Genomic DNA, 24,017 nt, shown 5'->3' with positions numbered 1-24,017 from the left:
GTGGCTTGGGTTGCTCCCACAGGCTTTCACAACAGTGAATGTTTAGCGATGAGAGTGTATTTCCAGCTCCAACTCCATTTCAGGTTCTTTAGTCTTAAAATCTTTTCTTGATATACGGCCATAGAAGAGAGGGTCACTGATCTATGCAGTCAATCCACTGCAGCTGCAGTTATTGATTCATTAAATTCATTAAACTATCTTCTTAAGTACTAACATCGTAAAACGCCAGTCTTTGGAGATTAACTGTCATCAACAAACCAAATTAGAGCTGGGACTAGTGAAAACTAGTGAAGTGAATACATCAATACTGCCTTCTGTAATTGAGATTTAGAACTGGATGATAAATCAATAACATGAATCTAACTCTAAGAAGCCACTGTCGGTACCTCAGCAATAAACACGAATCTAAGATAATGTCTGAAGACATGTGGTTTTAGCCTGATAGAATATGTCTTCAGGATGTCAGCCTGAACATCTGTTTGCACAATAAATATGGCAAGACAAGGACTAACCTCTCAAACTCACAAAAGGGCAAAGGTGAAAGACAACTTGCAAGAAAATGATGGCAAATAGTCAAGATGCAGTAAAAATGGCCTAAGATCAAGAGGTGTGCCATATTTTATACTTTTACACAGGCTTTCTTCCTGCTCAGCTTTAACTTAGGTTTTAAACTCTTTGTGGAAGGGACCTGTCTTCTGCATATGTGAAGCATCTATGATGGTTATGGATCCTTTATGACAATGAATAATAAATATGATAATAATAAATATGAATAATAAGTACAAAATTTGATCAGAGAGCCTGTAAGCAAAGTTTTCTCTTTTCTCTTTGTTCTACTGCTATAATAGATTTAATTTAGAATTTATTATTGTTATCAGAAAATCTCCTCCCTAAAATATTTTTAACTTCTAAAATAAGGCCTGCCTTTTCACATAACAAATGAAGTTCAAGGAAGAAAACTATAGCCCTAATGTATTGGTTTCAATGAAAATGAGAAACCACTTTAAGTAGCAAGCTAGAATGATTCTAATAAAATCAAATTCGTTCCAATTAGCTGAAAAGGAACAGAAGAAAGGCAGAACTTCTTTCTCAATATATAATATTGGCTCTGAATCCTGGGGCAATACTGTCAACACTAGCCTACGGAGTGTCTTCAACCATAAATTCAAAATGCTGAAAAAGAGTTGTTAAATCTGATGCAAATTGTTTTCAATAAAAAGGAAATTCTGGCCCTAGCGTAATCCTTGATAAAAGTCATACTGATTTATAAAAGGGCAGTATTTTGCTCTGTACTTGTTTTTCTCCTCAAGGGGCTAGCAAAATATTAACAAAGTTGCAATGTCTTAAATGTCACATGCTGTTTTATACTGACTTTAAAGCAGCTGCTCGTCCAAGTTGTGCTCTGAACAGGGAAATCTGGTCCAGTTTGTCTAGAAGAAGTTGTTCCTTAGCTTGTTTTTCATGAATTATCTGGTCTCTCTTCTCTTCCTCTGCTGCCTTCTGTGCTTCTCTGAGTAGAGCGAGGCGTTCACGTAGTTCCACTATTGACATTTCACAAATTAAACCATGGCCACCAGTCTAGAGAACATGAAATACACGTTTAAATAACACTGTAAATATCAAGGGGAGAGTAAATGAGTAAAACCAGAATATTTTGATTCTGTTCCAAATCATGATGAATATATTTTGACTTCGAGAAAGATAGGGTTGGCCCTAACCTGTGACTTACAAGCTGTTTTTAAGGTAGAGCTTACCTTTCGTATGTGTAAAAACACAAGGCTCATAAAACATTTAATGAAAAAGCATTGAAATATACAGTAGATTAATCATAAATACAATGTATTTACTGTCCAAAAAAATTCTAGTTGACTTATCTTTTCGTTTTAATAAGACTCTTGCAGTTTTAAAATGTGTAAAACTGCGTATTTTTTAGTTTGTAAAACCGGAACAGACTTTACACTAAAAAATATGCATTTTTTTGTATTTATCTATTTCCAAATTATGGATTTGATCTATGATGACATCTACTATTTTTATCTGAAAAGACTAGGACTAAACAATGCTTTGTACCCAGGAAATTCAGATCTTCTTAATGCCCAAAGTTAAAATATTCAAACCTGAATGTTTAATGAAGGCTTTTTAAAATCCACTTCGCAATGAGAGTGATAATGAGCCTGATTCTGAGATGTAATGAGAGACTTCTGCACCTTACTTTGCTACAAAGACACATCATTTCTAAAGAGATTTGTGAGCACTTTAAGTTTTCGGCCCTTGCTCCTACGTATACTCTTCCTTTCCCTATGTCTACACATATATACATCTGCATATATGGAAAACTTGCATAAACCCACACAAATACTGAGCTTCTGTGTAGCTTTCCTTGCAAAATTTAATCCACTTCACACCAACTAATAATCTTCTGTCCATCTTAACACAGTTTTGGTACACATCTTTGGTGTGTATCTTGTACCATGGCATGTTATAATGGGTGCGGGAAGTTGAGATGCTAACCTGACTCTTGCTAGACAGTTGTGTAACATTAAGAGTGAAACACTGGTTAGGATTTTAATCACAAAGAGCTTGCTCTACTTAGTTCCATAGAACTAGTGATTGGGGGTGGTGGTGGTGGTGTGTGCAATCCAAAAGAACAACCACTCCTCCAAACTGTATTTCTCAGGCTGAAATTAAGTGGTAATGATAAACATATGTAAGTAAAACTCATTAAAATCCTTTTAATGGAGAGAAATTATTCAGTTAAAGAGCCTTCATTTTTTCAAGCAATCCTTTTTAGCAGGGAAAAAAAAGACCTTGTATTGAATACTGAGCGAGTTGTTGACGGAATAGTAGTCGCCTTTCCGCTTGTGAGCTTTTCACAAAACAGAACATGAAGGGGAAGGAAAAAAACACCAGGAAAAGAGAAGGATGCTCTGTCATAGATGATAGATGCTCAGATTGTCAGTTTGGCTGCAAGAAGTGACCTGGGTCCAGTCCCTCTTCTCTGGTCTGGGATGCCATCTAAGCAGTCTAGTCAGGTACTCGTCCTCCAGTGACCATTCTCTGACTGTTCAGAGCAGTGGGTCCATGAAATAGGGGGAAAGCCAAGAGAGATCAAGAAAACATAAGGTGGGGCGGGGGGAGGGCAGGGGCAATAAAACCACAAAAGAGAGTACGACAAATAACCAGGCTTGGCTCTCTGCTGCTACAACATGCGGAGATCCCATGACACAGGGGGCCTGGGGGAAGAAATCTGGAGGCAGGGGAGTGATTTTCTTGAAGCCAGTGAGATCCAGTATTATAGGATAGGATATCCTATATAATATGTTTCTTATAATCCTGTATGAGGTTTAACAAGGCCAAGTGCAAGGCCCTGCACCTGGGTCAGGGCAACCCCCGGTATCGCTACAGGCTGGGGGATGAAGGGATTGAGAGCAGCCCTGCCGAGAAGGATTTGGGGGGACTGGTGGATGAAAAGCTGGACATGAGCCAGCAATGTGCACTCACAGCCCAGAAGGCCAACCGTATCCTGGGCTGCATCAAAAGCAGCGTGGCCAGCAGGTCGAGGGAGGTGATTCTGCCCCTCTACTCTGCTCTGGTAAGACCCCACCTGCAGTACTGCGCCCAGCTCTGGGGCCCCCCACATAAGGACATGGACCTATTGGAGTGTGTCCAGAGGAGGGCCACAAAAATGATCAGGGGGATGGAACACCTCTCCTGTGAAGAAAGGCTGAGAGAGTTGGGGTTGTTCAGCCTGGAGAAGAGAAGGCTCCGGGGAGACCTTATTGCAGCCTATCAGTACTTAAAGGGGGCTTATAAAAAAGATGGCGGCAAACTTTTTAGCAGGGCCTGTTGCGACAGGACAAGGGGGAATGGCTTTAAACTAAAGGGGGGTAGATTTAGACTAGATGTAAGGAAGAAATTTTTGACACTGAGGGTGGTGAAGCACTGGCACAGGTTGCCCAGAGAGGTGGTGGATGCCCCCTCCCTGGAAACATTCCAGGTCAGGTTGGACGGGGCTCTGAGCAACCTGATCTAGTTGAAGATGTCCCAAAGATGAAGATGACCCAAACTATTCTGTGATTCTATGATTCTAACATCGGTGCTCAAGAGGGATTATTATTGAGTTAGTCTGGAGAATCTAATGATATAAGCTTGTCAGTGAAGGAGAACGTGTCTTGGGTGGCCATCCCTTGGGACTCCTCCAAGATTTCCAAGAGTCTGTCCTGCAGTTTTGGTCCCCATAGCTTCTCTTTCTAAAGCTTCAAAAGTTGAGTCAGTAAGAAGAGATCGTGACTGTTTTTTCACCTAAAGTCTGACTCTTCAGTTTTGGCTCAATGGTTTCTGCTTCCATGCTCCTCATGTGTACCAAACATGACCTAAACAAAGGTCACCAGTAGCATCAGTAGAAGATTGATAAAAGAGTTCAATATTAAGCAGTCTTCATTTTTGCATATCTTTGAAAAATATGTACTACCATAGGTTACTGAAACAGTAAATGATCATTTATGTCCTTCTCAGATTTCAATTTAGAGTGAATTTGCAAATAGCAAGTGCTATAATATCTTGCCTCTAATTTAAACTAGTAAATGACCATCAAGTTGTATTCACAGGAAGTGAAAGGAAGCACAGAATGGTAGGGGCTGAGTATTTTGAGTGTCTGCCTTTCAAAAATACTCAGCGAGGACAGTGAAGTGGCTCCTAAAATATGAAAAGTCCTATACTTGTGCAGTAGATAATGCTGGTGTTCAAGCAACTGAAGTGCCATCAAGGGAAGAACTGGGTACTTTAAAAATTACAACAATGAATGAGAATTTTATGGACACATACTTAATTTCACTAAGTCTGAAAAAGCCTTTTGTAGAAAGAAAAACAGGGTGAACTATCACCAAAAGTGTGCTAATTCACTCAGAGTGCTATTGTAATAGTGAGTATAAGGGAACTGTGAAGTTGAGATATAGAAACGTAGAATGATTTGGGTTGGAAGGGACCTTTAAAGGTCATCTAGTCCAACCCCCCTACCGTGGGCAGGGACATCTTTCACTAGAACAGGTTGCTCAGAGCCCCGTCCAGCCTGACCTTGAACACTTGCAGGGAGGGGCATCCACAACTTCTGTGAGCAATCTATTCCAGTGGCTCATCACCCTCATTGTAAAAAATTTCTTCCTTATGTCCAATCTAAAGCTACCCTCTTTCAGTTTCAAACCATTGCCCCTTGTCCTATCACTACAGGCCTTGGTAAAACATCTTTCTCCATCTTTCTTATAAGCCCCTTTATATACTGAAAGGCCGCAGTAAGGTCTCCCTGAAGCCTTCTCCAGGCTGAACAATCCCAACTCTCTCAGCCTTTCTTTGTAGGAGAGGTATTCCAGCCCTCTAATCATTTTTGTGGCCCTCCTCTGGACCTGCTCCAACAGGTCTGTGTCTTATGCTGGAGACCCCAGAACTGGACGCAATACTCTAGGTGGGGTCTCACAAGAGCAGAGTAGAGGGGGAGTATCACCCCCCTCAACCTGCTGGTCTTGCTTAAAAAGAAGTGTGCAGCCCAGAATATGATTGGCTTTCAGGGCTGCAAGCGCGCATTGCCAGCTCATGTAGAATTTTTCATCTACCGGTATCCCCAGGTCCTTCTCTGCCAGGCTGCTCTCAATCCCTTCATCCCCCAGCCTGTATTGATACTGGGGATTGCCCCGACCCAGGTGCAGGACCTTGCACTTGGCCTTGTTGAACCTCAGGAGGTTCACATGGGCACACTCCTCAAGCCTGTCAAGGTCCCTTTCCTCAAGTGTATCAACTGCACCACCCAGCTTGGTGTCATCCGCAAACTTGCTGAGAGTGCCCTTAATCCCATTATGTCATTAGGGAAGATATTAAATAGTATTGTTCCCAGTACAGACCCTTGAGGGATACCACTCATTACTGGTTTCCACTTGGACATTGAGCCATTGACTGTAAGTCTTTGGATGCGGCCATCCAGCCAATTCCTTATCCATCTAACAGTCCACCCATATCATTCAGGTCCATTCTCTTGTACTTGCAATATGACCTGTATGGCCACTCCATTTTCAGCAACCTTACACTTTAGTAACCTTACACATAGCATAGGCTTGAATTTTGAATGAATTTTTCATATGTGACTTGAAACCTGCTGTGTTTTTCTGCTTTGTCTTTTGAGATGAGCTAGATGGGAAAATGTATTTAAAGCCATATCCTGTACTTGGAAACAAACAGTATTTCAGTGGAAGCTCTACGTGAGGGGTCAACAGCCACTGTAAGTGGCAATGAAATTAACTAGGTACAAAATAAGAAAATACTGACATTCCAGTCACCTTCATTTTCCTGAATGAGAGCCTCCACCATTTTAACAGAAGTTGCTGTGATTGAAAAAGTCATGACATTTCCACATCCAACTACATTATACTGTTGTGTCTTTGCAGCCTACATCTTGTGACCGAATCATCTGGGTAACAAATGTGCAGTGAGACCACGCTAAGGGCTCTGTTTTGGGTTGACACCATGTGCAACTCTATCTGAAGCAGTGAAAGACCTACAGACTGGAGTACCTCTTGGCATTTCCATGCAGACAGTTTATAGTATCGGTGGTGTACAATAATTCTGTGTTCTCTTCACTTTTTTCCCTGCTTTTTCCATTGTGGTTCAGTAATACTTCTCCACAAATGGGTGGAGTGAGTCTGGGTTTGAAAAAAGAGCATTGCCTTCTTTGGCTGGAAAAGAAGTGGAGAAGTGATGGCAACAGCCATAAAGGCAACCAGAGAGTAAAGGGGAGCTGATTTTATTCCTGTTCACTTATTTCACACTTTAACATTAAATGTATTCTAAAATCTGATAAATGGGATGGGGGATTTATCTGGTGGCTGCAAAGATAGTAGGTAGCTTTGGAATCAATGAATGGCTCAGTTCTATTCAGAGGAGCAGGAAATAAAACCAAAGCATCATATTGACTGTTCCAACAGCCCCATGGAAGGAAGACCTGTTACTTCTGGATGGTTTCTGCAGACTAGCCAGGGATGGTTTTTAATTTGTGATCTTCATTTGAATACTCATGAAAGAAAAGAAAGAAAAAACCAAAAGGATTATATTTAAAATTGCTAGTGTCATTTTATATTATTCTATGTTGTTCTTCTTTCAGTGTGTATAAGAAAAATGGAAGAGTATTTTCAGCTACTCTGCTTCTGATTTAGTGGTAAGATAACGGATTTCCAGATGCTGCCTAAGTCTGGAAATTCTGCAAAAGTGGGCATTGCAAAGCCCAGTCTTAGGCATATCAATTCTTGTGCATCAATAGTAAGTCCAAGAAGTCTGGGACTAACCACACACACACAAGTCATTTGCACAGTACATGCATAACAGCTCAGCAGGTTTTGGGTTCTCTTGACAATCTCTTTCATATACCTGAATGTTGACAGTTTTGAAAGCACGGGAAATTAATTTTGCTAATTACCATGGCAATCACCACTGCGATATGAACAACTGTACCTCAGTCCAAAGTTTGTGTTCCTTTAGTCCTTACCCAGGACTGACAAGTCTGTGAATTTGTGAAGATGGATAGAACATGTTGTAATCACTTGTCAGTCTCTTTTTGAAAGATATCGGGAAACCCAGATCCTATTGGCAAATTCAAACAAAGTTCAAGGGGACTAAGATTTCACTTACCATCAGAATATTCTTCCTGATAAAATTTTCATTTTATAAACTGCAAAATTTCCAGTTCAGATCTAACCTTTGTGTCATGGGGTCACTTTGTACTTAATGCTGTGCATCTAGACTGCGATATATCTGCAAGCAGTACACAACTCCTCTGAATGTGTGAAACATATACAATATACATTTATGTAAAACCAGTGGTTTTTCCTTTTGAGCTTACCTCAGTTAAATCAACAAACTTGTGTCTGACGCTTGGTAAAGACTCAATAGCTCGTATTTGTTGAATTAGTTCGTATCTTTTCCTAAGCTTTTCCTCCTCTTCTTCTAAAGCTTGCCGAAGAAGTTCTCGATTTTCTTCACAAACTTCCTGAACTGAAAGAAAAGAACTAATCTCTGTTAGCTGGTTGCATATTTTAACAAGTAGTCCATCTGGAGGAAAATTCATATGCATTTGTGAATAACGATAATAATACTGATCTAAAGGTACTTGAGGGAACAGTCTGGCATTGGTGGGAGGAATGATTAGAGAAACAAATGAGTACTTCCCACCTCCGCTATCTATCATTCTATTCAACACATAAACATACTGTATATATACATAGACACTTTGAATTGCTGCTTTGTAATTTCTGTGCATACTGTTTCATTATTTAATAAAAGGATATTATACAATAGCAAATATTCATAGTTTTTCAAGCTATATATATGATAGAAATCATTGAATTGCAAAGGCTGGTAGGCTTTGCTAGCCATTTCAGAGTGGCTAACACCCTCTGCCTTTGTCACCCTTACTGATACAAGTATGGAGATACACAAGCTGAGAAAAGTCTGCTCACCAAAATATGCACAACTAGAGGTAGCCTGTTCGTACAGTAGATGTTAACATGGCGTTGCGTCGGAATACGTACAGCCATGCCAGTCAGAACAGCCTTCTCCCTGGACTTCATTAGCTAATGCATTAACTGAAGAATTTTCTTTAAGAACAATGGAGGATCGGTAAAATTATTTCCCTTCATCCTAATGACTGGCCTGTCTTGGAGGTGTTACATCCTTCTCCCTTGTGATACTGTCCTTCTAGGAGATAGCTTTTCTTTCCTTAGCTACAGTTTTCTTCTCTGGACTGTCTTCTGTGGAGAAGACAATAATCTTGAGCCATGATTCTTTCACAGTGGTTGCTAGGCAAATCCTCTCTTAATGATATGAATCACAAGAATCTGAGCTTCATAACTTGATTTGACAAAAAGTACAGTCATTCACATATGCTACTTTTAGATGGAAGGGAAACTAGTTGCAGAACATTAGTGCTGTATTTCTCCCTTCTAAACAAAAAGTAATTCCATGACCAGTAGCTTAGCATTTCTGATCTATCCATTACCAACTTATTCCTGGAATTCATATTCATGCATTCATGGGAATGTATAGCCTGGATCTTTCCCTCAACTTCCCTTTCCTTTCTGTAAAAATTGTAATTGGCCCACTAAAATAAAGATAAAGTAATTTGGGGACACTTGGCATCATCTCTCATTTTTCTGGCAATATATAAATACCTATCCGCTGTTTGTATTTCTGGAGCTTTATTTTTGCTTGCTTTGCATTCTTGTGTCCTTCCACGACCTGCTCCACCAGGTCTCTCATTTCTTTCTGTTCCTGTAGACGTTTCTCTGCATACCGGTGCATCAGCTCTGCTTTCTAAATCCCAAACAAACAGGTGAATATAATTCCTGATAACTGGTCATCTGAGTGGCTCATATCATTGAAATAGTGCAAGGACAAATGGATTCAAAGTATTACATCATCCACAAAAGTAGCAAAGGACATTGGCTGGGGACAACATAAGAGACCCAGATTTAAGCTCCCCTCTATGTTTTATTTATCCACAACAGCCCTCCATAACATTTGCACTGCCATTTTCCAGGATTCCCTCCCACAGGTTTCTGAAAGCAGACAAAAAAGCCATCTCTGGATCTGGTTGTGAGATACCAAGAAGAGTGCCAATCTAATACAGAGCTGGTTGTGTGCCTGCAGGATCTTCTTGGGCCTAAGTCATAGCTCTGTAACATACAGAAAGTCCACTTTTGGCTATCATGTTCCTTTCTTTGTCAGAGGAAATGAACAGGAAGCAGGAAACTGGATTTTCCCAGGCTAGATTCCTTACTGTACTTTCTGTTTTAGATAGAAGACTAGAGTTTTAAAAGAAGGAGGGGATCAGCCTGACAGCTGTTGGTGAATGGAGAATTGGTGCTCAGTACTTCTGCAGATCGCCATACGGATGAAGTGCCCTGCTGGCATCTGTTGGCAAGCAAAGGGAGCTGCCTGGAATTGGTCAGGTTAGAGCAAGTCTGATTTGCACATCCCCAAATCTATACATATTGGGACATTTCTGTTAACAAGTAAAACACTTATGCTCTGAAATTGAGGTGAATATAATAATTACAATAATTTTGGAACGAGTGTGAGTGAGTACACTACGCTCAGTTGTACATAGTAGGGTTCACTTTAAGTTCTTGCTACAGCCTGTCTAAGCAGACATGAAGACTCAATGCCAAAAAAGGTTGAAAGATTTTTTTAAAGGACAGAGAAGGAACTCATTAAGCAAGTGTCCCTTTTGCAGCGTGGCCTTTATGAAAATCTTGTACATTTGTGGTTGCATCTTAAGTTGCTGAGACACTGCAGAGACATTTGTGAGAGGTGGCCAAGAGAAAAGTACTGGCTGGCCTACAGGGCATAGCAGCAAACTGGGCTAATAGAAAAGAAAAGCCTGTGATAGTGACTATGAAAAATTTTAAATCTATAGTATTAGTTATTTCTTGATCACTTGTTTAGTTTGTAGGAAAAGCACTGGAAAAATGTAATGTGAGTTTGGGAAAAAATGAAAAGATCTAGCAATGTTTTTGGGAAACTGATTTGCCAGATTGGAAACTGTCTGAAAATACTTCTTGGCATAAATATTCAGTTTTCCATAGATACAGATCCAAAGAGGGTTCTCTGCCTGAATTTTCCCCTAAGAGACATCTCGGCATGTCATATAATATGAAGTAAATTGAATTATATCAGTTTAAGAAAACAAATTCTTCCATATTTGTGGCTCTCATTTTAACAAGATCATGAAATTAGTCAGATATTGGTGATTTCATTGCAAATGGTGCTTAGTATCTCAGTATCTGTTCAAAAAGGATATCCACAATGACATGAATATAGAGGAGAATGCCTTAACCTTGTTTTATTCAATTTACTTCGTAAGTGTTATCAGTCAAATCAAACACTTGTAAAAAGTACTTTAATGTATAAGCATCCTGTGTCCGGAAGTTATAGCACTATTTTTCCATTGTTTGCAGACTTCAGTGAGTAAAGACACTGTATAGAACTTTTACACCTTCTTATAGTAGGTATCATCTGTGCTATGTTTTGCACTGATTGCATGTAAGCAAAATTTGAGCAACACTGTATGTATTACCTCTTCTCTCATTAGATCAGCTTTCTTCTTATTTTCTTGAATTACATTCTGATGGGCTAGAACTGCCTCTTCGTGACTCAGTTTCCCTTGAAGCCTCCTATACTCTATTTCAGCCAGCTGCTCTTCCAAATCTTTTCCACGCATCTGTTTTTGCCATTCCAAGAATTCAGATGGGTCTCCAGCCCCTCGTAGCAAATTTTCAATTCTGCAAGAGAGAAGAAAGAGTATACGATTCTAGGAATTTGGCTCTGCAGCCCTGCCTTGGTTCATAAAACATTTCTAGTAGTTTGTTGTGATATAAGGTGTTTGGTCTCCGCAGAGAAAAAAGACAGTCATCACAAAGGCATTTGACAGATATATTCTAATTCCAGTCTAAGAAGTGTTCCTTCTATGTGGAAAGCCTGGGAAAGCCAGGCTGGAAGAAAGTGCATGAGGGCATGGACCTGAAAGTTTTCAGTAAAACAAAACCCCAAGAGAGGGCAAACTTTAGCTACATATGGATGCTCAGAAGGAGCAAGGAGAATCAGGCTGAAGGTGTGTACATTTTCTCAGAGGATTACTTTGCTTAGAGGTAGAAAGAACAAATAACTTTTTTCTTTGGCAATGTTCTTGGCCACTTTAACACAGAGAACTAAGAACTTTTCTGCTTAATCCTATTTCTGTTTTGTATTTTGTCATTTAAATAATATTGCTGCAATGAGGCAAAGAAGTATTCAGGTAGTAAGCAAAACCACAATCTTATTTTTTGTGCTCGGCTGAGAGAGAAAAAAAGCATAGCAAAGCCCTGGGGCAGGCCCATCAAAGTCCTGCAGCAGAGGATTGAATGAGCCAAGAATTAGGGCAGAGACACAAAAATGCAGTGAATTGCGCCTTACCGCTGCTCCCCAATGCATATATATGTATGTATCTGTTGTGTGTTAAATGCAGCTGAAGATTAAAACTCATTAATATGCAATAGTGTTAAGTTACAGGGAATATCTATTTCTTTGCTGAGTGGAACAAAATTCTGCCGGATAGAGTGAACAGTATCGTATGTAATATAAAAGAACCTCAATATACATACATAGCTGATAACAGAACCTGAGTGATGCATAATATCTTACTGCTAAAATCCTGATCCATATACCAAAATTTGTGAGGTCCAAAGACCAAATCCAACCTTAGGCAGTCATTCCAGGACTTAAAATGCCAGCAATATCTAGTCCTTAGCCTGCTAAGTCAGGTGGATTAGAAATAATACTAAATCAAGATGACATGATATAGGTTTTATCTTTGTTAAAATTATTAGTGAAAATGTTCTGTAATTCTAGTTATAGAATACAGCCTGCAGTGGCCATTCAGGAGTCACCCTCTCCCTAGTTAATGTCAGCTGAAAACCTGTGCTGCTGAATCAGCATTCCTTATGTCAGAGGTCTCCTTATATCAGGATTCCTTAGAGCCCTAAGTGCACCAAAAGAACCTGCAACCTCTTTTTCCCCACCCCCACTAGGATTTAGTTGCTTGCGTTCAAAGACAGCTCTGTTGCAGTGCAACCGTGTAACGTTGGATCAGACTGCAGTGAAAAGAGCTGCGTGAGGAAGAGCTATGAAAAGTCCTGTTGTGTGTGTAGAGTTTCTTCCTGGGAGCCACGTTTAAGCTGATGTTAACAGCCTTTGCCCTTGCCTAAGCTACACTGTAGGTATGTCTGCACCCAACCTAGTGCCTTGTTGACCCTGCCTTGTTGACTTGGCTTCCTGGATGACCTTGGCCCTGACTCGTCACTACGGATTCATCTAGCAATCACTGGACCGTTGGCCGACTCTGCTGTCTGTCACTGGATCCGCTCCACTGCCTTGCCAGAGTACTATGGAACTGAACTTCTGTCAGTGAGGACATTGTCCCTACATGCCTTGCTGTCACCCTCAGCTCCTGGCTCATCTTGCCTCGTGGAGCAGCACACTCTTAGTCCTCCATATCTTACTGTGATAGAAAGGGAGAGGCATTTTTATATACATACAAACATGTTCAAGTATCAAATTTGGCATGTAGTTGACCACAAACCATTGAAGAAAATGGAGGTATATGAAATGATTTGGCTTAATATATATGCATCTTTTATAATGGACACAGAAATAGATGTGTATTTGGGTCATTATTTATTCTGGAGAATTGGAATAAATATAACAAGTTATCCTTATTGGACTTTGCAAGTGGACACTAGCTGGAGTGTTAAATCAGAACACAGTCACGCTGTATAGCATCTACAGTAAAGCAATGACTTTCATGTAGACTTTCATTTCAGTCCACTTTTCTCTTTATTTGTCAACCGTGTTTATAGAATAGCTTCCTAATCCTTACAACAGATCCATTATTTTAGTTTACCTGGAATTTACTTAATTATTTTGAATGTGATTAATTATTCTATAACCAGGGATGTGAAAAGTAATGAGAAAGAAGCGTGATTATACCTCTTGAGCTCCTGTTCCATTTTCCGCTGATAGAGGGCACCCTCTCTTAAAATAGCTGCAGCATTTAATTTAATAGGTATATTGTCAGTCTGTCAGGAAAGGGAATGTATATACTATAGTTAGTAATGTAAACCATAAAACAGAGTATAAAAACATTTCAATGGGTTAAATAAATCGACCTAAGACAGCATAAATTTTGCTTAAAGCATTCATCTAGCATTAATCTGACATTCACAATGAAATTGCATGCTGTTCATAAACCACTCAAGCTGCTTAAGAAATCAGCAAAGTCCCCCAAGTGGATTATAAATTTGTAATCACTCTTGGACCATGTCAAATCCCATAGAATGTGTTCACTTCCTTTCATTTTTTTTTCAGTGCTCATATACATAGTGTGCAGGGATTCCATCTGCTTTGGACAAAGAAAATAAACTGCTTCGCTGAAAGACAGTAAGTTAGCCAAAACCATTAAAGTAAAACATAAGCAGTACCTTTCATAGGAAGGTCTCAAAAGTGTTTTACAAATAATCACTATTTTAACTTCAAAATATTTCTAAGACAACTGGCATCACCAGTTGCCATATCCGTTTTCTAGATGGTAGAAGTGAAGTACAGTTCTCTGTGACTTTCAGTCCTCATGGTGTAACTTGGACTAGATCCTGTGGCTGCTTTGCCGTTCTTTAAAGTATTGCCTTAGGACTAACTCCCAGACAACTTCTAAATACTGAGGGAGGAAGGGAACAACCTCTCTGCCAGTTAAAAATGTTCCCTGCACAAGTAGGCTATTCAGAAAAAATGTATCACCTTTGCAGGCACGTGTAATAGACCTGATCTGAACCGAGGCAAAGCAGTGCTGGTAGGATAAGAATGGGGATCATTCCTGCAGAAAACAAAGCTCAGTCATGACACATTTGACCTAAATCCAGACAAGTTCTGTGTTCAGAATCCAAACATGTATTTAAATTCCAAATTAACAGCTTAATGAGTGGCTGAGAAACAGATGCACAGAATCACTCAAGCTATATACTGCAAATATTGTATGCAAAATATGTACTGCAGTCTCCTGAAATGCATAAGCTAACTGGAAAAAGGATGTTTTATAATTTATATTAATTAGGTAGGTTGAGGATAACAAACACATGCTATCACCTAGAAATTCACACATTTTAATGGACAAAATTAATTACCTGTTTCTTGACAAAATGATGAAAACTTCAAGAATTTAGGAAAAGAACCCAAAACAATGTATTTTATTTCTTTTGTTTGACTCACTATACTTACTCTTCTTAATGCCTAATGATGTCCTTCCTTCCTTTTCGTCTACTTCTCAACCCTTCTCAGTCTTCTGCATTATACGAACATTCCCTCTCCAGCCTGTATTTTATATGCTATACTGGCTTAGAGTAGACATTTTCTCTGACCCATTGTCGTGGTTTAACCCCAGCTGGCAACTAAGCCCCACACAGCCGCTCGCTCACTCCCCCCCGCCAGTGGGATGGGGGAGAGAATCGGGAGAGCAAAAGTGAGAAAACTCGTGGGTTGAGATAAAGACAGTTTAACAGGTAAAGCAAAAGCCGCGTGCACAAGCAAAGCAGAACAAGGAATTCATTCACTCCTTCCCATGGGCAGGCAGGTGTTCAGCCATCTCCAGGAAAGCAGGGCTCCATCACGCGTAACGGTGACTTGGGAAGACAAATGCCATCACTCCAAATGTCCCCCCCTTCCTTCTTCTTCCCCCAGCTTTATATGCTGAGCATGACGTCATATGGTGTGGGATATCCCTTTGGTCAGTTGGGGTCAGCTGTCCCGGCTGTGTCCCCTCCCAGCTTCTTGTGCCCCCCCAGCCTGCTCGCTGGTGGGGTGGGGTGAGAAGCAGAAAAGGCCTTGACTCTGTGTCAGCACTGCTCAGCAGTAACGAAAACATCCCTGTGTTATCAACACTGTTACGAGCACAAATCCAAAACACAGCTCCATACCAGCTACTGTGAAGAAAATTAACTCTATCCCAGCCAAAACCAGCACACACACGTAGAAATTTTCATATTTTTGGTAATTACCGGTGTATACAGATTTCATGTTCTGTATTTACTAACTATAACTTGGATAGAGAACTAAACTAAGAATGATTACGGAAATACCTTTAACTTCAGTTTCCCAGTTTATTAAACAGAAATATGACTGTATGACAATGAAACAGAAATATGACAGCCCATATAGTCAAAATAACTAGGACTCCCAAGATATATGCAGACAGGTATAAGTAAAAAAATTAAATAGATTCTTCTATGTCATGTGCTATCAAGGAATTTTTAAATTTTACTCGTTCTCTCTCTGTCGTGAGATATATTCCCCTTTTTCAAGATGAGAAAATGGAAATAATCAGGAAAATTGCATAACACTGTAATTCTTGTGGAAAAAAAATTGTATTCACTATTTCCACCTAATGAACACACAAATAGCTCACCAAAACCAATAAATATGTAAAGAGCAAGGCCTGATATGAGCAAGAGGCAGATTGAGACAGAGTGATGATGCATTTGTACTGTCTCATTCTTCCAGTGAAAGGGATGAATAGATATTTTGTAACAGCAATGAGAAATAATTGCTGCTGCACATAATAAATGTGTCTGAAATGAAGAAAATGTATTTAATACACTGTGGGTGTTCTAAAAAGAGGAAAAGAAAATACTAGTTGGTTAAAACATTATATAATTTCATTAATTTGAGGACAGATTATAATCTTATTTATAAATATTGAATAAACCTTCCTCTTAGGATTTGTCTACTCACAGAGTTGCACAGGCAGGAAGGCAACAGGAATAGAAAGTATTTTAAAAGTCAATAACAATATGCCTATCTCAGCTTGAAAGTTATAGCAGCATCTTGAATATCACCTAACCAGCCTCTAAGGCAAATGTGTTTAGATGAGATAAAACTGATTGTCCTCCTAGAAGAGATACTAGCAGGTGTTAGAAGTGGCCCTGATCAATGCCGTAAGATGCCAGATCCATATTTTTCTTTATGCAATTTAGGCAGATGGTTTGACTCACATTAGTCCTAAGATTTCAGTATTTTAAATTATCAGAAAAGGAAGTGGAACATGTAGTCTTGAACTAAGCCCACATAATGACGGGCCATGCATGTTTGGGTTAACTATGTAAATGTTTCCTGTTTTGTTTTTTCCCCCCCTCTTTTGAGTGCAGAAGGAACTGGGATCTTACTACTTTCCTGTAATTTAAATGCTGCTGGATTGTAAGCAAGCAGACTGAATAGGTGATACTGTTATTAAAGATAACTTCAGTATGTGATAAATGCCGGATACACTTTAGAAATAGTCGCCAGATGCCCAGTTCCCCAAGCTGGGAATCAGCCTTTCCAAAGTGTGTATGAGCTACACCTAAATACATAGTTTTAAAGAGTAGGTAGACCTGCTCACAAGGTATTCGAGGTCACAATGGAGCACAGCTTCCACATGAAATTATTCTGCATATGAACTTGGAACAAATGAAAGGTGACAGATTGAACGATGTAAGATTGAAGATTATCTGTAGTACAGTTATTGCAGAAATAGCAATGTGAGTTTTCATGTGTTATACCGTTAAGGCTGAACAGCCCATTTTCCATATTTACAGTTCTCTGACCCTTGGAAATCCTAGCAGAGAAGCAATCAGTATAGTGGATTTTATGACCTCAGTATGTATCTAAAGGAAGTAAGACAAACATCCAGACTGATTGTATATTGTGTATCAGACAGTCATCAGCTGGAATGATTGTTCAGCATTCTTCAGGATCTCATTTTGAAACAGTGATTTATAGAGGCAAGATTCTTCTGTTCCTGTGCTGAGTTCTTAAACCATGGGTTCACAATTCTTTTTTTTCCTGTAAACTATTCTCAATCCTTACCCTTTTACGTAAAAACTTCTCCCTTTGGAATTGAAAACACTGTTAAGGCATTATGGTTACATTGTGCAACTGCACACAACTTACCTGTCAGGGCTCTCAGGGAACCAACAGGTCTTAATTGTCCTGACCAGCCTCACCTAGGACCACTCACACCCTCTGCTCACTGGTCCAGGAGCCCCACTTGAGCTCAGATATGGGCTTCAGTCCTTTCCCGTTATGCTGGACATAATTCTACTCCTGGTTGTCTCTCCAGTTCTGCCTGCTGCTGTCATGGACATGGGTTGCTGTTGTAGCCTTGTCTCCTGACTGGACTTCCAGGGTGGACCCCAGACCTGAATTGTTACCTTCCTTTGTCTAAGGATGACTGGCTGTCAGCGGAACCTGTCACTACCACCAACCTTGTCATGTTCCAATACTGTGGCCTGGTTGGTGAGGGGACTGCCTGTGCTTTCATTACCTTTGGCTCCTTGTTTCTCTTCCCTCCTGGAGTAGCCACACTCTCGTTGCTCCCTGACCATTTCTTTGCGGATTGTTAATGGTGCATAGGCCAAAATTTATGAGCCATAGACCCAATCCATCCCATTCTCCTGGCCACAGAACTTGGTGTAAAAACATGGATTCCAGTAGAGTTTGCATCACCACAGAATTTGCATGTGTGTTTTTCACTCCAAAGTTTTCAAGTGCATCTGACAACAGTACCTTGAAGGTTACTCACCTTACTTAGGATCTTTTGAGCCTGGAATGCTGGATTACTCTTCATACTGTCATGTGTATTCTGCAGTTCAAACCAAAAATACATTATTTCATTTCAGAGACAGATTTTCAAGTACTCAGCAAAAAATATTAGGTATTTACCAAAAATCACTCTTGAATATTCATCTAGAGTAACAAATACGATCATAGGGGTCATATTTTGGAATTGTTATATCCACAAAAACTTGCTACGTACACCCAACTTAGTGGGAATATTTCATATCAAATGACCATACAAAGGTAGGTCCAAATATTGACTAAAATTTATTGACTAAAATAATGCTAAAAAAGTAACAGTGATGTTTTGTTTGACTATGAAATATTACCTATATATATATATATGAATATATTCAGCTCTTAACTGAAATAGATATTGGGAAGACAAAATAGGGTGTCAAAGCACACTTCATGAAATTATTAAATAGTGGTAGAATTCTACTGATGGTTATTAATTTAATTTTATGGTGTTAGCTATAGATACTGATGTAAAAGTGTCTGGTATCATGGGGATGAACAGAGTGAATAGAATATGCAGACGTGATGCTGAAATGAATATATTACATATATAGTTTGGTGACATAGTTGTGAACTGGGAATCAACCAAATCAAGAATTCTGTATGAATGGGACCGTTATTCCCTCAGCTTGGCTGCTCTGTGGCATAAAAGTTAATGGAAAAATAATATGTGGGTTTAGAGAAATATTGCCGGTTTGGAGACTTGTTGGAGTAGTATCACAGGACGGCTGCTTGTCTCAAAATTAGGAGAATAATAAAGCAGCACCAGAAGTATAAGAAAAGGGGGTTGTGCATTATGCATCCAAAGAGGCAAATGTTAGTATATGCACGTGAAATGACAGTACAGCTATAAATGATAGCACATAATTCCTAACCCCAAATAAACAAAAATTTTCAAATACTTTGAGATATCTTTAAATACTCCAGTCATTTTTCATCTTCATACTGGGGGATTTTTAGGTAATAAAGTATTTTGTAGCATACCTCTCCCTTTTCAGGCTTCATGGTTGCACACCTGAACTGGTTAGCATTTGCTTTCAGGAGCAGATCCTAAAATTAAAGCAATTAGCTTAAAGATTATGGTACATTTAAATTCTCTAATAAGAATTTTCTGTCTTGAAAAGCCTTGCAGCCCAGACCAGTATATTAATTTGTTTCCAATGAATGAAAGCTTGACTTAGTATTTGTAACAATTTTCATTCCTGATTAAAGACTTGAAGTAGGCAAGTCTGGGTTTTCTACATAGTTCCCTCTGGTTGTATCCTTTGCACGGGGCATCAGGCCTTTGATAGGTCTGCCCGTATGAAACATGTTGCTCATCCAGAATTCAACTTAAAAGCCTCATAATTATCTATGGCACATCAGTACCTGTCCTGGTTTCGGCAGGGATAGAGTTAATTTACTTTAAAACGGTGCTGTGTTTTGGATTTAGGATGAGAACAAAGTTGATAGCACACTGATGTTTTAGTTGTTGCTAGGTAATGCTTACACTAGCCAAGGACTTTTCAGCTTCCCATGCTCTACCGACTGAGAAGGCTGGAGGTGCACAAGAAGCTGGGAGGGGGCACAGCCAGGACAGCTGACCCAAACTGGCCAAAGGGACATTCCATCCCATGGGACATCATGCTCAGTACATAAACTGGGGGAAAGCTGGCCGGGGGGGCCGCTGCTCGGGGACTGGCTGGGCATCGGTCGGCGGGTGGTGACCAATTGCACTGTGCATCACTTGCTTTGTGTATTATTATTATTTTTATTATTATTATCTTTTATTTCAATTATTAAACTGTTTTTATCTCAACCCATGAGTTTTTTCTCACTTGTGCTCTTCCAATTCTCTCCCCCATCCCACCGGGGGCTGGGGGGGAGTGAGCGAGTGGCTGTGTGGTGCTCAGTTACCGACTGAGGTTAAACCACGACAGTACCATAGGTAGTAACTGTTTCCACATTGCTAACAAACAATGGCTTTGTTTTTGAGTTGAATTAGAAGACTGTGATCAGGGGATTTGAGCAGTGAGGGTTGCTCCACTAGGCACACCCCTAACAGTAATTCCACCTGTCATTTTAAAGGGGGAAGTACAGGCAGCCACATTTCTAGTTTCGGGATATTTCTTTTGGTTGTAAACAGTAATCTCTAATCAAAGCTGTGAAACACAGACTAGATTTTCTAATGGCTTTCTGGACAGCAGCTGTCCATAACATCAGCACTTCCATAACTATCTAGAGTATGGCTTTTAGTGTTCTCACTCCTTCTTACAGATGCTCAGACACGGTACTTATAATGACAGCTATAGCGTCTGCAAAAATGCTGTGAAATAAATGGCATTTTTAATGCATATTTCTTTTAGGACCCAACATTTCAGCTTGTTTAGCAAACAGTCTAGGGAACTGACCTTTGTGAATGCTTTGGATGCCTTTTATAACATTCCAGAGGCAACAAAAACTGCTGTTATTGCAGCTATAATTTCTGTGGTGGTTTTCCTTTGTTCCTTGTATTCATGCATTTTCTCCACTGAAGAATGTGGCTGGTAGTTACGTAATTTTATAGTTGCCATAGATTTTTGACAATATAGGCACTGTGATATCTTGCTTTTCCTCCCCAGTTTTTCTGGGAAGTTTGTACGTAGAAATAAGCACACAGACATAGGCATGTGCTTTCTTCGCAATATGGAAATAATAAAAGGATAAAAAATAATGTTGTATTGTTTTATAATGAAATACCAAGCATAGGTAATGTGATGGGCCAGCAAAAGGAATACAAAGTTTATCCCCCTAGAATCTATCACACATTAAAGCATTTACTATAGTTTAGGAACAGAATCCAATGCCCCTTTCACAAGGACATGAGGAGAGCCCAGAACAGTGATAAATGGCCTCGTACTGGCTAGTGAAAGCTAGAGTAAGGCATTTTCAGAATGGGGGTGGGAGAGTGCAGATAAAAAGGAGTCAATCAGCATGCCTTTTATCAAGCTTATACTCTTATTCGATTGGGTATGGTGATTGCAGTGTGGGGAGGAAGAAAGAAAGTGGAAACTGACATTTAATTAATTCCCTTCCAAGGAGAAGACGACAACAATCTGCTTTAACTATGATAGGAGCTAACTCATTGAACAGGATTCATATCAAAGTTTGGATCAAATAACTAGGTCTGTTTCTTTGTTTTTCCAGGCTCTCCGTTCTCCTGCTCTCTTAACACACAGACCAGGTACTCTGCTTCTTTACAAATCATGATGACTTCCCGCTCTCTCAGCCTGCTGAAGGAAAGAGTATGGAGTCTGCACAAAAAAGAAGTCAGAGTCTGCTGATATTTTAAAACAGTGGGTGATGTTATCAGTTACTGTAGAAAACAAACAAAAATATTGAACATATTTCGTATTTTGAAGCCTTAATTATTAAGTGAATACCTTAAATATCCACATGTCCTGTGGGAGTAAAAGAGCCATCAAACTATTTCAAGCTTGTGAAGAGAAGAAAGTAATCATGTTTCTGCTACCTAACATGGCTACTTGCATAATTTCTCACATAGTACTTGTACAGTGAATAAAAAGTGGACCTTGTCTCAGACAATTAATAAATAAGGAAGATGGAAAAAGGACAATACAACAGAATAGATACAAACTTCATGACTCTAGAGAAAGAGCCAGGAGCTGTTAGGTGCAAAAGCAAATATGTTTCAGACAAAGTTCTAAGACTTGTGAAAACAGAGCATTACAGAAGAAACAGTTTAGAAGAAAGGAAAGACTAGAACAAGAACATCATACACTTACTTCTGCTTTTCGGCGATTTTTTGTTTTGATTTCCTCTAGTTGCTTTTTTTCCTTTGGAGGTTTGTAGGTGCTTGGAGGAACCTATATTAAAAGGCAATAATCTCCACAATATGGGGTATAAAACATTCCAAGTGACACATTCTTGCAGGAAAAAAACACAATCACTTTTACTGTAGAACAGCTGCAGTTATTTTTTAACTACTGATTCTTTTCTACTAGTGTCGGTGTAGAAGAAGTTGCCAAAAGGGGAAAAGTTCTGTTTGGCATCTCATAAACTTCATCTTCACAGCACTGACAGCCAGATAGGGCAGCGGAATAAAGTTAAGCTGTGGAGCTCGTTGGCACAGTGTGTGGTAGTAGCAGCAAGTTACAGAGACTCCACAGAAGTTTAGGGAATATTAAATACTCAGGAACTTCATTGTAACTAAGGAAGTCTTTGAGCTGAAATGGTGGGAGACTGAGAAGGCAGTTGGAGAAAGCAGCAGCTATGCTTGTCCTGTCCTTGTAGTCTTCCTAGACATCTGTGTTTGGCCACTGCTGGAGAAAATACACTGGGCAAAATGGGCCTTTGCTCTGATCTACTGTGGCTGCCCTAGTGTCCTTGTAAGGGAATACCACTGGAGGTGTAGATTAAATGTTTGGAGGTAGAGGGCTGAGAGGGCCTTCCTAGCATTAGTCAAAGATTTGGGAAAGCATTCACATGTCAGAAAGTGCTACAGACAAAATGACCAGAAAAGATTTATAGTCTGGCTGTCATATGGATCAACCGGAGACTAGGGACTGTGTGCTTTTGAGTTAGGCTGAAACTTGTGGGGGATTTCAATATTTGTTTGAGCAATAAATTTTGCCCAGAAGCAAACTCCGAAAAAAGACTGAATGTCTCCTTCCTATGTGGGTGAGATAGTCTGCCAGTTTACTGGCCATCTGCTTAAATATTTATCTTGCTAAAAATGTTCTAGCTCAATTAGAAGTTATAGAATTAATTCAAGAATTAATGGGAAAAATCTATAATCTGTATTGTACTGGAGGTCAGTTTAGGCAACATGGGGATCCCATCTAGCTTTACTGGACTATATAAAGAGCTATACTTTGAAAAACTCATGATTCTGATGTACTTTCCACTGCCTTTGCTATTTGACATCATTATCTACAGGCAAAACAAATGCACAAACAGAAGAAGCTAGCAATTAAATGCACTGGTGAGACTGCTTAAGTATTTTTGTGAGCTTTTTAAGTGAAGTAGAACTGAAAGTATTTCCCAGCAGTATCTAAGAATTTTTATTAGGCTTTTATGGATGGAGAAATTAAACCCAGAGGATTTGCAAAGGGTTGCACAGGCAGTGAGTATCAGTTTATTTCACTCTTCTTCTTAGTCATGTGCTTTACCTGCAAAACTGTACTCATCTGCCAGTGTAAGCTGAAAATCTCTCCTCAGAAACTGCTGTGCTTATTCCAAGTAATTTAAGGAGGAGACGTTTCAATCAATCAATCAGCTCTATTTCAAAAATGATAACAGCCTTGTAATTTAGCCCTCAGATATCATGGTGATGAGTACCAATCAGACAGACAGAAAGACAATACAGCAATTACCCAGATGCCGGAAGAGGATGAATAAGTCACTGTAAGTAAATTGCAAATTCCAGCAATAGAGAGCTCAAAAAGGCCAAAGTGTACCTACTTAATCCTAATGTGAAAAAAAGGGGGCTGTGGGTAAGAGACACCAACCTTGCTTTTCCTCTCCAGCCAGTGGTCAGGCTCACCTATGCTTTCTGGACATCCTTTTACCAGAGGTGTATTTAGGGAGTAGGTACCACAAGAAGTTTAAGGAAGAACAAAATGAATAATCACTTGAGGTTTGGTAGTCATCACTCTTCTATTTTTTTGAAGTTACTGTTGTAAGATGGACAAGGGCAAGCGAATGCAATACTATTGTATTAAGAGCTTCTATTTTTATACATAACAAGATCATAAAGATAAGAAGAAGATAAGATATTGTTCAGTCTATATATTTGCAAACAAAAT

At 39.5% G+C, this 24,017-nt stretch overlaps 1 protein-coding gene across 1 annotated transcript in view; it reads right to left on the bottom strand.

Annotated features, from left to right (window-relative positions):
- Positions 1-24,017, bottom strand: part of CFAP99 (cilia and flagella associated protein 99) — a 64,652-nt gene that overhangs the window by 9,223 nt on the left and 31,412 nt on the right. Inside the window, exons 7-14 of the mRNA XM_076335813.1 lie at positions 21,996-22,076; positions 19,216-19,281; positions 18,179-18,238; positions 13,561-13,649; positions 11,114-11,318; positions 9,207-9,348; positions 7,880-8,031; positions 1,373-1,578 (exon numbers count right to left, since the gene is read on the bottom strand). Coding sequence (XP_076191928.1) covers positions 1,373-1,578; positions 7,880-8,031; positions 9,207-9,348; positions 11,114-11,318; positions 13,561-13,649; positions 18,179-18,238; positions 19,216-19,281; positions 21,996-22,076 — 1,001 coding nt within the window. The remainder of the gene's footprint in view (positions 1-1,372; positions 1,579-7,879; positions 8,032-9,206; positions 9,349-11,113; positions 11,319-13,560; positions 13,650-18,178; positions 18,239-19,215; positions 19,282-21,995; positions 22,077-24,017) is intronic.

This window comes from Aptenodytes patagonicus, chromosome 4 (genome assembly GCF_965638725.1).
Source record: "Aptenodytes patagonicus chromosome 4, bAptPat1.pri.cur, whole genome shotgun sequence".
Classification (NCBI taxonomy): domain Eukaryota; kingdom Metazoa; phylum Chordata; class Aves; order Sphenisciformes; family Spheniscidae; genus Aptenodytes; species Aptenodytes patagonicus.
The sequence above is the reverse complement of the archived record's forward strand: the minus strand, read 5'-3'. Positions and strand labels throughout refer to the sequence as shown.